Source organism: Streptopelia decaocto (assembly GCF_964273445.1).
Source record: "Streptopelia decaocto genome assembly, chromosome: 2".
NCBI classification, from domain to species: Eukaryota; Metazoa; Chordata; class Aves; order Columbiformes; family Columbidae; genus Streptopelia; species Streptopelia decaocto.
Genome location: NC_138655.1, coordinates 107,150,142 through 107,163,329, shown reverse-complemented (window position 1 = coordinate 107,163,329; position 13,188 = coordinate 107,150,142). Strand labels below are relative to the sequence as shown.

At 40.7% G+C, this 13,188-nt stretch overlaps 1 protein-coding gene across 1 annotated transcript in view; it reads left to right on the top strand.

Annotated features, from left to right (window-relative positions):
- HECW1 (HECT, C2 and WW domain containing E3 ubiquitin protein ligase 1) overlaps positions 1-13,188 on the top strand; it is a gene marked incomplete at its 5' end in the record, with an annotated part of 197,544 nt that overhangs the window by 24,305 nt on the left and 160,051 nt on the right. Inside the window, one exon of the mRNA XM_082044587.1 lies at positions 4,523-4,630. Coding sequence (XP_081900713.1) covers positions 4,523-4,630 — 108 coding nt within the window. The remainder of the gene's footprint in view (positions 1-4,522; positions 4,631-13,188) is intronic.

Here is a 13,188-nt window from a genome sequence, read left to right as displayed (position 1 = left end):
GCTGAGGTTTGCCTCCAGTGTGCTGTGGTGGCTCTGGCTGCTGCTCAGGCCCCGGCTGCCTGGTCATGCATCACCTTCTCAGTTTCCTCAAGGGACCACACGAGATGTGGGAGGTCTGACTGCTGCTGCTCCCGTTCCAATGCAGCGTTGCAGGTCTGCAGCCGCTTTTGTTCCTGTCAGCAAAAGGCAGCCGGCATCTCTGTGTGCCCAGAGCAGGGGAGGCAGAGAGCAATGTCTTAGATGCCTTCACCATCATCTCCAGATCCAGGACAAGCTGATGATGTTCAGAGGGCAGCACATCCCGAACACTCCTTCATTTGATGCTTTCTTTAATTAGCTGTTTACCATCCAAGGAAATGAAGCTGTAGATCACAGAGTGATTGCAAAGTGTTTGCTTTTTGACCAAGCGGGGCCAAACCCAGGCTGTGCAGTGGATTGCCAGCTAAGCAGAGCGCTAGTTTAAAGGTCAATCTCATTTCAAAAACAGAGGGAGGGAGATGCATTACAATGCTTCATTGGAAAAATGACAAAAGCCATTAGCTGCTGGCTGAAATACATGAAAGGGAGCAGCATTAACTCTGCTCTTCATTTTGTGTGGAGGTGAAACGAAGCATTTCACCATTTACCTTCGGGAATTAAGAGGCAACTTGTTTTTAAGGTCAGTTCTTTTGTTATAGGGATTCTCAGTAGAAGTATGAGAGAAAATTTGTTTTCCTTTGCACATACTCTTTAACATACCATATTGTCTGTTCACTTACATATGGTATGAATGTTGATAAATACATATACGCACATATGCACGTATACGTAATGCAGTAAACAGCTGTGTATTTCATGTGCACATTTTTCTTTGTCAATGAGGTACATACTTAATGTCAATGTTAGGTAATAGCATTCCTGGAATAGTATCACCTGCCAACTAAAACAGGTCAATCAGGCATATTCATACATCCCAACCTCCCGACCAGTTTCAATTACTGATATTTTTAACTTGGCAGGGGATATTTCTTTCTTTCACCTTCCAAAAATACATACCTTTGACAACTGAAAGATTTCCTTTTTGGACCTGCATGTATTTTTATAGAGCTAAAATTTGTCTGGCTTAAAAATCCCAATGAACACAGATTTCTACTGGGCTAAAAATAAGTTTTATTCCTTTGGAAAGAGGGACGTACCTAGCTTTTCAAGAGAGACAGACAGAGCTTACCTCTGGCTGTAAGAAGGATCTACATACTGGATTTCTAAATCAAGACATTTGTAAATATGTTTTATTTACAAACGTGCTTTTATACTTAAAGGCTCCACTGCTCCTGTGTGGGATGACCTGCATATTGCAGAGTTCCATAAATTCATATCAAAATACCCTTTCCACTGCCTGAACCTGTATTTCATCAGCAGTGATTGTCTGTAAACTGTGTGTGCATGATTGGCTCCGTGTGTGTGTATCCCTTCCCTCGTGTGCTTTGTGACCTGACCTTTTGCTCTGGATTGTCCACCCCGCACACCCCTTCTCTTGCCTCTGGGGCAGGACACAGAGTGCAGGTGTTACTCGGTGGGAGCAGCTTGTTCCAGTTTTCCTGTGGTCTCATCTGTCAGCTGTAACCATTGGCTGGCTTGCTTATCCCTTCCCTTCAGGGGTCTTCTACCTTGGACATGCAGATGGAGAATCGTCCTTTTTCTCAACCTGGCTTTCCAAGCTTCCTTCAAAAAAAGGAGGAAAGGGCTTTCTGCAGTCACCCTGCTGGGTCAACTTGCAACAGAGATGTGATTTGGTTTGGGTATGGGCATATGTCGACATCTATGTCAAATTAGAAAGATTGCGTCATGCAGCATTCACACTGCCGTGGAAAGCAGACAGCAGCTGATGCAGTGGAAGTGCCAGCTGGCCCCCACCGATGCTACATAGGAACACCACATTTTAAACCTGATTCTGGGTTCTCTTGTGCCACTAAAGTCTGGCCTAAAATGTCTGTGATTTCTTAAGAAAGGTCATGCAGTCTAGCTCAGCTAAGCCTCCTTAAGCAAGTATGGGTATTTTATAAACAACACATCTTGAGGAGCAGTAATTTACCATACATCTTAATAATATGGCAGGTGTTGGAGCATCTCCAGCAGCTTATAGAGACTAAATACGACAAATAAACGTCATGAGTAATGAAGACAGAGAGCAGCATGTCTGAGCTGAGGGATGCTTTCTGTGTCCCATCAGGATGAGGGGCCTGGCAGGGTTCCCAGGCTCCAGCTCAGTGCAATGTTTCACCTTTAACTATAAAGTGTTTTCCCTGCCAGAGCAAAAGGGACACTTCCTACGTTTAAATCACCTCCTATGTATGGAAGTGTTCTTGTTTCCACAGAATGATGTGGGTGATTCTGGATAATCTGTATCCAGGATGTTCCTTTACTGAGGGTAGTAGTTAGTAAGCCAAAGCTCTGAGAGCAACAGTGTATACTTATTTACTCTCCTTTTTATATTTAATTTGACATTTGAAAGAAGACACAACCAGCTATAAAGTACAGAGAAAGAACAGAAACTATACCAGAGGACTTTACTGTTGAAGAATTACCACAGAGATGTACTGTCTGAATGTGCTGAAATACTTCCACTTCAATACAGAGCATGGAACACATGTAGTGAAATAATTACGGACAATTAGCAAGTCAACAAAGGGAAAATGTATTGTAGATAGCATTGTCATTTATAATTACCCATTGCAATCATTAATGACCTCTTTAAAATGATTTCTATTGTAAATCCCTCAAGACAGTGGCCCCAAATAATTCATTGTTGATAGCCCACTTATCTTCTTCCTGTGAGAGTACAACTAGGTAAAGCCAATGGGACACCACTGGCATCTGCTTGCTGCTTTATTCTTTCAGTGAAGGTGTAGTTTCCTTTGATTTATAAGTCTACTTTGTTTAACATTCATATATATATATTTTAACAATATGTTAGTCTTTGAGCTTCTTGGCTTTGTCCTTTGGGCTGCCTCTTCTGCTCTGCAGTTGGTCACACCACCAACTTGTCCTCAGGCACGGTGTCCCTTGTTGTGTGGCGCTGCCTTTGTCTTCTCATTGATCTACGTGATAAAGGAGTGAGTGCATCACAGTATTTACAGTAAATGTGTTTTAATCTGGGATTCAGTGGTTCACATTTTTCCTCAGCTTTTAGGGCTGTCTTCAGAACAGAATCTCAGCACCCTCGCAGAGCTGTTCCAGCAGCATGACTGAGTTGGTTAAAGTGGATTTCTACAAATCTCTTTTAAAACGAAAACCATCCTCCCTGCAGAAAGGAAAAATCCACGAGGTTGCTGACTGGTCTTCGTGGGCAGAGACTGTGGCCTTTTGTTTGGTGAAGTGCTTTGGCAGGGCACATATGTGAAATCCATTCCGTCTCCCCAAAGCTGGAGTAATGAGGCAACAGCCTGGCTTATCCTATCTCACTGCTTTGGCCACCTGAGTTTGTGGCCATTTTGGGCTCCCATAGGCCACTGCCCATGAGCCCTGCTCCCTTCTGACAGGCTGTAAATGTCTTCATATATCTATTTTATTTCTGCTGTGCTGTTTTCATTTATTGGTGATCAAAACTGTAACCACTGGCCTAGTATGGTGCTGACATGTGCATTTTTGTTTGCTTAAAAGCCTGGTCTAAGCTCGTAAGTTGGTGAGTGTGGCCCTGGGGCCATGACATGGCCTCACTGGCTGGTTTTTAAGCTGTTGGATAAAAGAGTGTAAAGAGCCAGGCTGTTGCCCGGAGTCTGGGATGTTTGCTCACATCTACGCAATGTAGATCTTGTAGATTGGTCTGGAAAAGAGCTCATTGAAGCGGCCTAAAATGAAGTTTGGAAGCAGACTGAAAATGTATTTGTGTGGACAACCAGAAGGCCCTTCCTCAGGCTTGCTATCTGCCTGCCTTATATTTATATGTATGCAGTCCTGTGCAAGTTTTCAGCAACTTTTTAGAGATTATTCGTATTTATAGATTACCCATCGAATTCTCTGTAAATCAGCTGGTTGTCTGACAGCTGCTAAGTGTCTGGAAATGCTATGAGGGGAAAGGCATCCAGTGAGTGGGATTCTCAAAAATAAATATCCTTCATTGTATGCTGCAAGAAATAACCACATCTGTTGTGATAGGAGCGAGTGTGGTACAGATGCCTACATGTAACTATTTTCTGCGGCGTTTTTTTAAGGGAAGAGTTGGTGCAAAGGGGGGATTATTTTTTGCTACTGTTCTCTTACATCTAGATAATGATGTTTAATTAGATAAGGGTTCATCCATGCTAAGCTAGATGTTTTCATAGGGATATATTTTTTAAAATCACATTTCAGGAAAAGCTGTGATTTTTAAGGAGAGCTGCACTTTTAAAAAATGTGAGTGAAAATTCTAACTTCTCAACAGGTGGTGCCAAGCTGTCTAGCAGCTCTAGTATGTTCTGTCAAGCCAAAGGCATATTTTTAGCCTGACTCTGCTATGCACATTGTCATAACAGGTGCTTGATAAGACTATTTTCTTTGTTTATAGATGAGGTCTTGTCCGAAAACTTTTTGGACTACAAGAACCGTGGCGTCAATGGCTCTCACCGTGGTCAGATTATCTGGAAGATTGATGCCAGCTCTTACTTTGTGGAGCGTAAGTATTTTTCCTATCCTGCTATGGTATATTTCAGTCACTGCAGAAAGATAAGTGAACTGCTTAAGTTGTTCTTAGGATGTTTTTATGCCCAATAAGTCCTTTTAGGAACAGCTAAAAATGTTACCAAAACTCTTGAATGTATTGAGAGGAACTGAAACATTTTATAGAGTAGAAAACCACGGTTTTTGCAAGCAAAGAATTTTCTGGATATTGACTACTTACATTTATATCTATATATCTATATATCTATATATCTATATATCTATATATCTATATATCTATATATCTATATATCTATATATCTATATAGATATTGATATATCTATATATATACAGTTATGTGTTCTAGTCCATTTGCTGTTATTTGGAGCATATCATTAGTAATGAGCTGCATAACCTTTAATATCATATTAAGGAAAAGAGGAACTCAGAGGCATAATCTCACTCTAAGAAGATTCACACTGACTTTTAATTGGACAACTTCATTGTGCATCTGGCTTCCACCAGATTTAGATGGATTCAGAGATAAAAAGAGTAGAGTTCTGATCATCATATAGACTGACAAAAGTATAACAATATGTAGCTGCAGCAAGGTACACTGATTTCAAATAAATTGTTCCTCATTATATTAATTTATTACCCAGGGCATCTGATGCAATACAGTGTAACTCTTTTCCGCTTCCTTAGCAATCAAAATACAGAAACACTGAATTTGCTCCTGCAAAGTATTACGTACGTTCTACAGCAGGTTAACACTTCCAGGCTTGGCTGTCATACATCCCTGACCAAAGTGAACCTGCCCATTTGAGTCCTTCATCTTTTCAAAGAGTTACCCTGTGCTAGTGTAAATGGAATTTATGGTCGTCTCTGGAGAACAAAGACTGGACTGAGATCTGTAGCAAAATATCTGCAGTGAAAGAGCATCCTCATGGAGGAGTTAAGCATGCAGCGGTTTCCATTTTTCAGTTGTACTGAATGTTTCCGGTGCTACCTTAGCCTACTGGGCAAAATTCAGAAGTTTTGTAAAAGTATACATAAATTGCATGATAGGCAAGTATATCTGTTTAAGATTGCCAGACTTTGAGAGCAATCAAGAGAATCGTTGATGTAACCTACATTCTAAAGGATTTGGAAAGCGTATGTATTGTACTTGATTAGGTGAATCTATGACTTCGAGCTTAAGTATCTGGTATAAGCACGGATGCTACAGCCAGAGATCTTACAGATACTCAGTCCTAGAAATAGGTTATCTCTTTGCAGTATGAAGCATTGCTGATGGTCTATAATTCCTAGTGTTAAGTTAAATTGACAATGTGCTTCTAAGGAAATAAGGGAACTGCTGAAATATCTACAGGAAATACAGAATGCTTATATCCTGTGTTTTGAAAAATACATTTATGGGAAATTGTTTAGTATATCAGAACATTGATTTTAGTTATCCTGATTTCACAGCAGAAATCCATTATGGGATCTAACCTTTAAAGCAAGCTCGAATTTGCAACTGCCTTTTTGAGCTGTGATTACTAATCTGTGAGACTGATTATGCTTTCTTTTAGCTGTTAAAGAAGTGTGGTGAGGAGATATGAAATCCCAGAACTGCATTTTGGAGAAGCCTTAGTAGCTTGGTTTATTGAAAAAGGGTGGAAGTGGGACTGGGCTTCTAGTAGTTTTCCTGCCTAATCTGCAACAGAAAAGAAAGAGGCAATGTGAGAAATCCTTAGGAGAAAGCCTCTTCAGGTGGGCTACATTTCATTAAGAGCTCGGCTGCACAATGAATTATGTCGGCTTAATAAGTTGCCCTCATTAGCTGAGACATAGTAGCTGTTGTTAATTGATTGCATGTACATTCTTCACTTGCCCTACTGTAAGAAAATGCAACTTAGCATAACCATCCTTCACTGATGCTTAAAACTATGTTCTACTACACTGTACTTGGGCAGCCCACGCTTGATAAGTTGCTACCTCTTGGTAATTTGTTAATGCTGCCATCATTAGGTTGCGAATCTCAGTCCTGAAGTTATGTTCCAGTGCACTCATCAAGCAAAAATCATGGCCTTGTCCAGAATTAACATTTAAAAAAGGAAGTAGGCAGAAGTAAATAACAGCATATGTGGATATTCTTACAGCCACTTGACTATTGAGTGGCTCTAAGAGTATCCGCATATGAGAAAAATGTTGATGTATGTGAATTTCATGTATCTAAAGGCATATTAGAGGGTTCCTGCTCATTGTTGAGACTTATACACGAAGGTACACAGCTTTGCAGTTGATTAAATGTTATGTTAAAAATCGGAGTGTCTGAAATCCTCATGTATTTTCTATCCAAAGAGGACAGTGTAAACCACCTTTCTTCAGACTTTTATTTTTTGGACAAAGACCATATCTTCCTTTTATATTGCATATCACACAATATGGTGACATTTGCAGGAATTGGAAAGATACTGGTTGCCAAAATCTATTTTATTTTTCTTGCCATTCGCTACAGAACTGAGAGAACCTGGAGGACAGTGCAAGGGTACATTTAGTGGTAACATGGTATACAAATTACAAATTTGGTCCCAAGTTAACCTGACCCAGTGTCTTGTCTCCAAAAATGGCCAATAGTGTTGACTGGAGGAGGGTATAAAGGTAAGCAAGTGTTAGTGACTCTTCTAGCTGGAGTATTCTTAGCTTCTGTTAATCTGGCACTTTCTGAGTCTTTTTATTTAGTGGTTGTGAAGGTATCTGCATTGTTTTTCTGTGCATTATGTTGTACTTCCCTTAACTTGCTATTGATTGATGGTTCTTGCTGATTATAGCATTAATTCTCTATAAAACTGAGTAGCTCACTTACAAAGGCAGCCCTTAATTTATGCTTTCGCTTTTCCTGTAACTATCTGTACTTTGGTATCTGTTCACCACATGAGTCAATATTGGCAATTTATCAACCACACAGTGCTCAGAAAATGTTACGGTATACACTGCCGCATTTGGCCCATCATAGCTGTCAGGAACCACGATAAAGGGGAAATCAGAGTAAGGCCAAATAATTAACCTTACGTAGAGAATTTAAAGTTCTCGGGAACTTAAGACACCCCATGCAGATTGGTTTGGTTCCTGTTCTTGAGATGTATAAAGAAGATTTAACTTTTTTCATGGTGCGATTGTGTGAGGTAAAATAAGCTTATCATTGTGAGGCTATGGAGATCATCCTGTCCAACCTCAGAAGTCAAAGTTTTTAGGGATCCCCATGCGGTGTTTTTGTACCACATTTAAGGAAATTACTCTTTTGCTGTGACCAGCCAGCTGCTTGACATAAAGAGCTTAAAAAGCCATTTTTTTACTTTTTTTTTTTTTTTTTTAATTATTAAAGAGCTGTATGAAGGAACTTGAAAAATTAAAGGTATTAAGGACTGACTGATTTGCAACAGCGAAATTCTCATTAATATGGAAAAAGAAGCATTGGGAATGAGGTCAAGTAAATACAGAGTTATTACTCATTTTCTATATTTTGAATCTGGAGACATATATAATGTTTTGGGGAGTATTTTGTTCAAAAGCCTTAACGTTCCCCAATTAGTTATCCTTTCTTTCTTGCATGTTCTGAAAATTAACAAGAAAATGAAATATGACACTCTATCTGTGTAGCCTTGCGGTCATTGTACATAAAAGCACGGACATCTAATCGCTGTAGGTAGTGTTTGCATGCAATGGTCTGGGACCTGGAGTTAGGAGTGAGTAAAGGCAAATGTGGCTGGAAGTTATTTTCTTGGTGGTGGCAGATTATCACAATAGTAATCTTCTGTCAGACAGAGTTGTAATGATAATTACTGGCAAAAAACATCAACCTGGAGGACCACTTTAGACAGAAATTATGCACTATGGGCAGAAGAAACTAGCCATATTGTGGGAGATTTGTAGAAGTGCATCAGGAGTGGAGAACACAAAGGAAAGCATGGCAGAAAAATCGTAATGGTATTTTGTGTTAACTGCGCTTGTACAGAAGTAAATAAAACTGAAATTCTGCAATTTCAGATGCTTCCTTGTTGTTTAAGCTGTACTTTCACAGTATTCTCAGTGGATTGACCAGTCTGAGTCACTAAGGGTTACTTTTCAGGTATATTTAAAATCTCCCTTGATTAAAAAAAATGCCTTTTGTGTGATAGGTTAATGACAATGCAAAGTGTTTTTTTCTTTTTGATACATGCTTCTGTGTTTTGGAGGTGTTTGGGCAAAATACATGTTGCTTTTGAATTTGCTGATAGCCTGGTTCAAGACCACCTAGAGGGCTCTATCACTTTTCAAAATGAAGGTAATTTCTTAATACGTACCCATACAGCATTTTCAGGTACCACAGAGGTTTAAAGTTTGTGTTTGTTTTAGTGATCTACTCTTATACCTTGAAAATGATTAATACCTTTCCCAGATAAGCGTATGCATTTCCACTTTGCATATCACAAACTTGCAGAATAATGTTGCCAGACAGATATGTAATTGGTGTGAGCCAGATAGGGAATTGCTTCCAAACTGCAGCATGAATGCTGGCGGAACAGAACTCATCTTCTGTTAATACCCAGCAAACAAAAAGCCTTAACAGCTGCCGAGGCAATGTCGTGCTACATCCAGTTTTGCATTCCTGCAGAACTGTAGCAATTTGGGATTTCATGACAGCCAGTGATAAACAGTAACCATCTACTGTAACCGTAAAATGGTTGGGGTTTGGGGAGAGGAAGGAGGAGGGAAGAGAGGCTACATGCCGCTAGGGATGTATATTAATACCTTGCGGTAAGGCCTGGAGGGCACTGCAATGAAAGAACCAGCCTATAATGGGTTTTCCAGGAAAGTAAACACGCTCTGCTTCGCTGCAATTTCTGGCACACTTTTTTGGCTTATACAACAATACAGAGAGGCAGAGTGGAAAAAAAACATTTCACTGAGGTGCGATGTAAGTTCTTTCTGTGAGCACAGTATCAAACTAGCCTATCCTTCAAAGGACTAGAAAAGTTGTGATGCTATTTGGAATTATCGTAGAATCATAGAATGTCCTGAATTGGAAGGAACCCACAGGGATCATCAGGTCCAACTCCTGTCCCTGCATATGACAACCCCACAGTTCACACCATGTGTCTGAGGGCCTTGTCCAGTCTCTTCTTGAACACTGTCAGGCTTGGGGCCGTGACACCTCCCTGGGGAGCCTGTTCCAGTGCTCCACCACCCTCTGGGGGAAGAACCTTTTCCTAATGTCCAACCCTGACACATCTTCTTGCCATTCCCTCAGGTTCTGTCATTGGTCACTGAAGAGAAGAGTTTGGCACCTGCCCCTCCTCCTCCCCTTGTGAGGAAGCTGTAGCCGCCATGAGGTCTCCTCTCAGTCTTCTCCAGGCTGAACAAGCCAAGTGACTTTAGCCACTCCTCATATGACTTCCTCTCCAAACCCTTCACCAACGTTGTAGCCCTCTTCTGCACTTTCTCTAGTAGCTTAATATCTGGTTTTTATCCAGTGGCGCCCAGAGCTGCACACAGTGCTCCAGGTGAGGCCGCACCAGTGCAGAGCAGAGCGGGACAATCACGTCCCTTGCCCGGCTGGCAATGCTGTGCTTGGTGCACCCAGGACAGGGTTGGCCCTCTTGGCTGCCAGGGCACACTGTTGACTCATATTCAACTTGCTGTCAACCAAAACCCCCAGATCCTTCTCCACAGAGCAGCTTTCCAGCATCTCATCCCCCAGTCTCTTTGTACAGCCAGGGTTGCCACATCCCAGGTGCAAAATCTGGCACTTGTCCTTGTTGAACTTCATGCAGTTGGTGATTGCCCACTTGTCCAATTTGTCCAGATCCCTCTGCAGGGCCTCTCTGCCCTCGAGAGTGTCAACAGCTCCTCCCAATTTTGTGTCATCAGCAAACTTACTTAGTGTTTCCTCAAGTTCTGAATCTAAGTCATGTATGACGACATTGAAGAGCACTGACCCTAAGATAGATCCCTGCGGAACCCCAACAGTGACTGGTCACCAGTCACAGTGCCAATTGCACTGAAGGCAGCCAAATACCAGGGACCCCTGTTAATCTACTGGCTTTTCTGTAGATTGTTTTACTACCTGACAACTAAGAAAACCATTTCCAAGTGTGACCAGTCATCTCTGTATCACTTCTATGCAGAAGCTTGTGCAGCAGTTGTTTGTTTTAATTTGTTGCTGTTATTGTTGCTGCATTTTTATTAATAGCAAAGAAGGAAGATAGGTCTTGCAGAGAGCAGAAATTATATTTATACCTGTTGACTAACAGGGAAATAATGGTAAAAAAAAGCATGCAACTGAAGTCAAGTCTGAGAGATCCTGATACATCTGCAGATATAAGGCAGGTCAGTATATGCCATATAAGTATGTATTTATGGAATATGTACAGAAATGTCCCCAAAACTGAAAAACAGTCAGCCCTTTAATCTAGGGCTCTTTTTAGAAAATATATCCTTTACATTTCTTTAGGAAGCCAATAAAAAGGCTGCTTCCAAAGTAGGAATATTTGAAGGATGTTGTTGCCTCCAGTGTTTCCAAATAAATAGAGAACAGTCATAATCAACAAAAGCTTTAACGAAGCTGGAGTATTTGCAAAGTTTTCCTTTTTCTGGACAAGCTGTTAACAAGTCCAGCCCACAAAAAAAATTTGCTGTCTGCATTTTCATTACCCCAATGTCTCTCAAATCACATGCGCTTCACTTTATGGAAGAGTGCGTAATAGGAGAAAATAGAGATGAGGCTGTTGAAATCCATCCTGCTATACCTTTGAGCAAATTAGAATTTGCTGCATGACTTTAACTTTCAGGAGTCCACAGAACGTAACAACTGGAGCAACACAGAAGCATCTTCAACAGCGTGAAGACAAATTAGTTAAAGGTGTCAGAGAAAAAACGGATATGAAGCAATAAGAGAGACTTGTGCCCCCAAAGGTGCATCTACTGCTTGTGTCTCTCCCAGGGAAGACATGCCATAGTTTTGACGTTCTTTCTGTTCAGCTCCTTCCTATGTAGTAGTCTTCTTGATGCTTTTTGGTTATCTTCCATCCTACACACAATTTTAAAATTCTTCCTTATTTTCCTCAGCCCGGTACCATTTATAGTAGTTTAATCATATTTGAGCCAGCCTTAGCTTTGGAAAGAGAAGCACAGTCTGAGCCTAGATGAAGTTATTTCCCAGTTCAGGGCCATTGAAGTTTCTCAAGAACCCTTTGCTTTGGTTCCTTTGATCAGCCCTTTAATCTTTGTTGTTGCATTTCCTGTTAGTTTTTCTGTTATAATGTACCAGAATTGTAGGCAGCAACCTATCAGTAAAATAATAATATCATAACCATTGGATATTAGGAACATTTTTTTCACAGAAAAAGTTGTCAGGCATTGGAACAGGCTGCCCAGGGAAGTGGTTGAGTCACCATCCCTGGAGGTGTTTAAAAGACTCATAGATGAGGTTCTTAGGGACATGGTTTAGTGCCAGAGTTAGGTTAACAGTTGGACTTTATGATCTTGAGGGTCGCTTCCAACCAAAATGATTCTATGATTCTATAAATGGAAACATAGGTCAATCCGTACAAGACATTAGACAGCTATTTCTCAGCTTCCTGCATGCTTGTGTCGTGGTAGCTTAACTGAGAGACCAGTCTGCAAATCAGATTTTTCCTACATCTTTCTCTCCTTTTCCGCAACTTGTTTTGACACTTGAACATATTTTGTTTGTACTGTGGAGATCAGGGCAGGTTGATTATGCATTCCCACACAGGGAGGAAGGTGCTTGTGTTGCAGCATGCATGCTTGGTGACACCATGCTGGGACAGCCTGGCTGGTCCCCACACTACTTGCTCTCCACTTTTCCTGGCAGTGCTTAAAGACATTACAAAACCTCTGCTTGCACAAAGCTGATACTAAAATGAGAGCTCTGACAGGTTGGTAATAGGAGTTTCAGAAAGCTCTCTCAAGGTGAACTGGAAAGGTTTAAATGAGAAGTAATGCCTGATCTTAGGCACACTTAAGTCAGAGCAAGCCTTTCTTCACTAAACCGTAGGTCTCAGTCACAGAGGACACAGCTTATATGGTCCCTTGTCTCATGTACTTAACCTTAAACAAGCATAGACGTTGTATCAATGCATCAGAGACTGGACATCCACTAATTCCCAAGGCAATGGTCAAGAAGTTGTGGTAACATTTTATTGATGTTTTTTTGCTATTTACACTGAGCCTTGGGACATGGTTTGGATACACAAATCTATTATTTTTTTATAACTTTCAAATTGGTACTAGTTGCTTTTATTTTTTTTTTTTTTTTTAAATTACAGTAGTGTCTGCTGTCTCCGATAAAGAATAGACTTTCTTTTGTGTGTACTAAGGTAGTTTCTGTCCTGAAGAGCTAACACCAGATTTTTGAAGATTTGGATAAGTTCAATGCAAATGTTTGAAAGCTGAGATAGGGAAGACAGATTAAAAGGTGAGAGGTGGAAACAGAGGCACAGAGTGAAGAAGTGACTTGCCAGTGCATGGGTACAACTGCAGGTAAGACTTCAGTTTCCATACTCCCTGCTTAGTGTCTCATCTGG